Here is a 2,628-nt window from a genome sequence, read left to right as displayed (position 1 = left end):
TAAACCAACATAAAAAATTTAAATAAATATTAAAGTAATAATAATAACTGTTGTTATTATTACAGTCAAAATAAGTTTATTGTTTCTTAAACCACAATTAAAAATGCATGAAAAATGAATAATAAAAATACCAATAACTGTTATAGTGTTAAAAAGTAAAACAAAAAGTAAAACCGTTCTCCATGGTATTTAAACACAAAAAAAAATCATAAGAAATATTATTATTATTATTATTATTATTAATAACTGTTATTATTTCAACAAACAACGGTTCAGTCTGCGTAAGGACTATCTGAAGCTCACCCAGGGGATTGTCCTTCAGCACGATCTCCAGGGATTTCTTCTCCTCCACTCCTCTGAATCCCACTTTCTCATAATACGCCGAGCGGAAGTTCCTCTGAGGATCTTCAGCCATGATCAAGCTGGAACAGAACAACAACACCATGATGACGACACTTTATTAATCATAATCAGACTATGGTAACTCTATAGTATTAGATCAGATCAGTGTCACAGTTGCTATAAAACAAGAACAACGGTATAAAATGGCTTTGATACAGTATAATGGTATTACCACCATGGATGGTATTACTTTACCTTTGGCTCATGTACCGTGGTAAAGTTAGTTTAACGTTTTACATTCGTTAGACGTTCGGATTCACACCCATTAAACTATCTGTGCATTTCATGTTTTCAGCCCAAACCAACTCAGATATGTCCTTTGCAGCCCAAGCCTCATCTCAAGAAATACAACATATTAATTAGCCCTATAAACTAATTAAATATTTTAACCATATGACATTATGATATCAAACTAGTAAAATGTAGAACATTTAAAAATATCTCTTTTATTGCATAAGGCTGGAATTTAAACAAGCTGTATAAAAAAATAGCAGTATAATAATCTGAAAAACAAACCTTGTGCGTTATAGGGAATAATATTTTAAATACTTTACAGCTGGATTGATACCTTTAGGTCAAACGGTGTTGTAGCTTAATTTATTTACAGTATTACACATATTTAAAGTTGAAAAATTATTATTAAACATATGAAATGCTAATTCCAAAAACGGAGCTTTGTGCAATAAAATGGATATTTTTCTATTTTCTACATTTTACTATTAGTTTGATATCATAATGCCGAATGGTCAAAATGTTTAATTGAATTATAGGGCTAATTGATACCGGTGTGTATATTCTTGAAATTCAGGGTTGTGCTGCAAAGGACATTTGTTTATATGTATATCTGAGTTGGTTTGGACTGAAAACAGTTAATTATAGTTTAATGGGTGTGAAACCGAACGTCTAACGAATGTCAAACGTTAAACTAACTTTACCACAGTGGCTCAGCGAAAGGTAAAGATAGTAATACTGTGGTGTTGTTGTGTTAGTGTAAAAGTAGAACCCTAACATTTCCAAAAAATACAAGGTACGACAGTTATTATATCTATGGTAAAACCATGGTCAACTGATGTAAGACATGTCTGCTATGTTCCTCATAGAAAAACAATGTGTTAAGACGCATAAATGTTTACAAAATCACAGTTTATTCCGCAAAACTCACCAGGCCTCAGTCTCATCCGCGGTGTTTCCTGAGCAGAGGCCCAAGGAGTGATTCACCGATCACCCGTCACATTCAGCTCACATTCAAACCGCATGAGCAGGATTATCATCTTCAGATCTTCATAGGGAATCTGTGAATGAGTCTGCCTGGATCTGCAGTCTTGTGTTTGCAGCTTTCTGCCCTCGGAAGTGAATCACGTCCTCGTGTTGTTGTACTAACGCCTGTGTCCGGCAGGAGGCGCTAGTTTTTTTATTTTTTTTTATTTATTGAACTTTCAAAATTACAGAATTTTATTTTTTAAAATATTTTTTAATGCCAAGGTTTCAACAATATAAGTACATAGTAAAAGTGTAAGAATTACATATAACGAAATGACAAAGAAACCAAATCATCACATGGGTTATAGCCTGTGTGTATAGGCTACTCATAAAAATAAATACATAAATAAACAGAACAGAAAACTTTAATTAAATAAATTACAAAGATGAAACCAGTTTATTGTCTTATGAGCTTTAAGATTCTTAGATGATGAAATGCTTTGCTGTTGGACCTCTCTTCTAAAAACAACAAATAATGGATTCTGATGATGAGTGAATACACAGTGAATGTGAAATTTTGCAAGGAGCAATAATAGATTAATAATAAAATACTCATTAAATTTAGCTTTTTTGGTATTAAAGAGGCCAAACAGTACATCCTTAAAAGGCAAAGAGAAATCCGGAAGCACATTGCACATTATTTATTATTATTTTGAAACATTTCTTTTACACATCTTTCATCTGAATATTGATTACAATGGCTGTTTTTGTAATTGAGAAAGAGGCTATTGTGCACTTATTTTCTGAATGTCCCTGTGTGGAACGCACTTGGGCGAAGGGAGCAATTTAACACCACGTAATTTCCTCATTGGCTTCACGTGGAATATTACCTCGACAAAGCTAGCGAGAACAGGAATATCTCATTATTGCTGTAATATTATACAAATAAAGCCTACATTTATAATTAGGTTTTTAAAATATGCTTTGTGTTTGTGTGTCTGTGTGTGTGTGTGTGTGTGTGTGTGT

At 32.8% G+C, this 2,628-nt stretch overlaps 1 protein-coding gene across 2 annotated transcripts in view; it reads right to left on the bottom strand.

The window, feature by feature from the left end:
• tbc1d7 (TBC1 domain family, member 7) overlaps positions 1 to 1,792 on the bottom strand; it is an 11,251-nt gene extending 9,459 nt beyond the window's left edge. For both annotated transcript variants that reach the window (XM_056266413.1, XM_056266414.1), the window contains exons 1-2: positions 1,565 to 1,792; positions 304 to 422 (exon numbers count right to left, since the gene is read on the bottom strand). In XM_056266413.1, the coding sequence (XP_056122388.1) occupies positions 304 to 415 (112 nt within the window). In that variant the 5' untranslated portion in view covers positions 416 to 422; positions 1,565 to 1,792. The remainder of the gene's footprint in view (positions 1 to 303; positions 423 to 1,564) is intronic.
• Between the last annotated feature and the right edge of the window lie 836 nt (positions 1,793 to 2,628).

Source organism: Rhinichthys klamathensis, unplaced genomic scaffold (assembly GCF_029890125.1).
Source record: "Rhinichthys klamathensis goyatoka isolate OS25496 unplaced genomic scaffold, OSU_Roscu_1.1 h1tg000248l_1, whole genome shotgun sequence".
Classification (NCBI taxonomy): domain Eukaryota; kingdom Metazoa; phylum Chordata; class Actinopteri; order Cypriniformes; family Leuciscidae; genus Rhinichthys; species Rhinichthys klamathensis.
The sequence above is the reverse complement of the archived record's forward strand: the minus strand, read 5'-3'. Positions and strand labels throughout refer to the sequence as shown.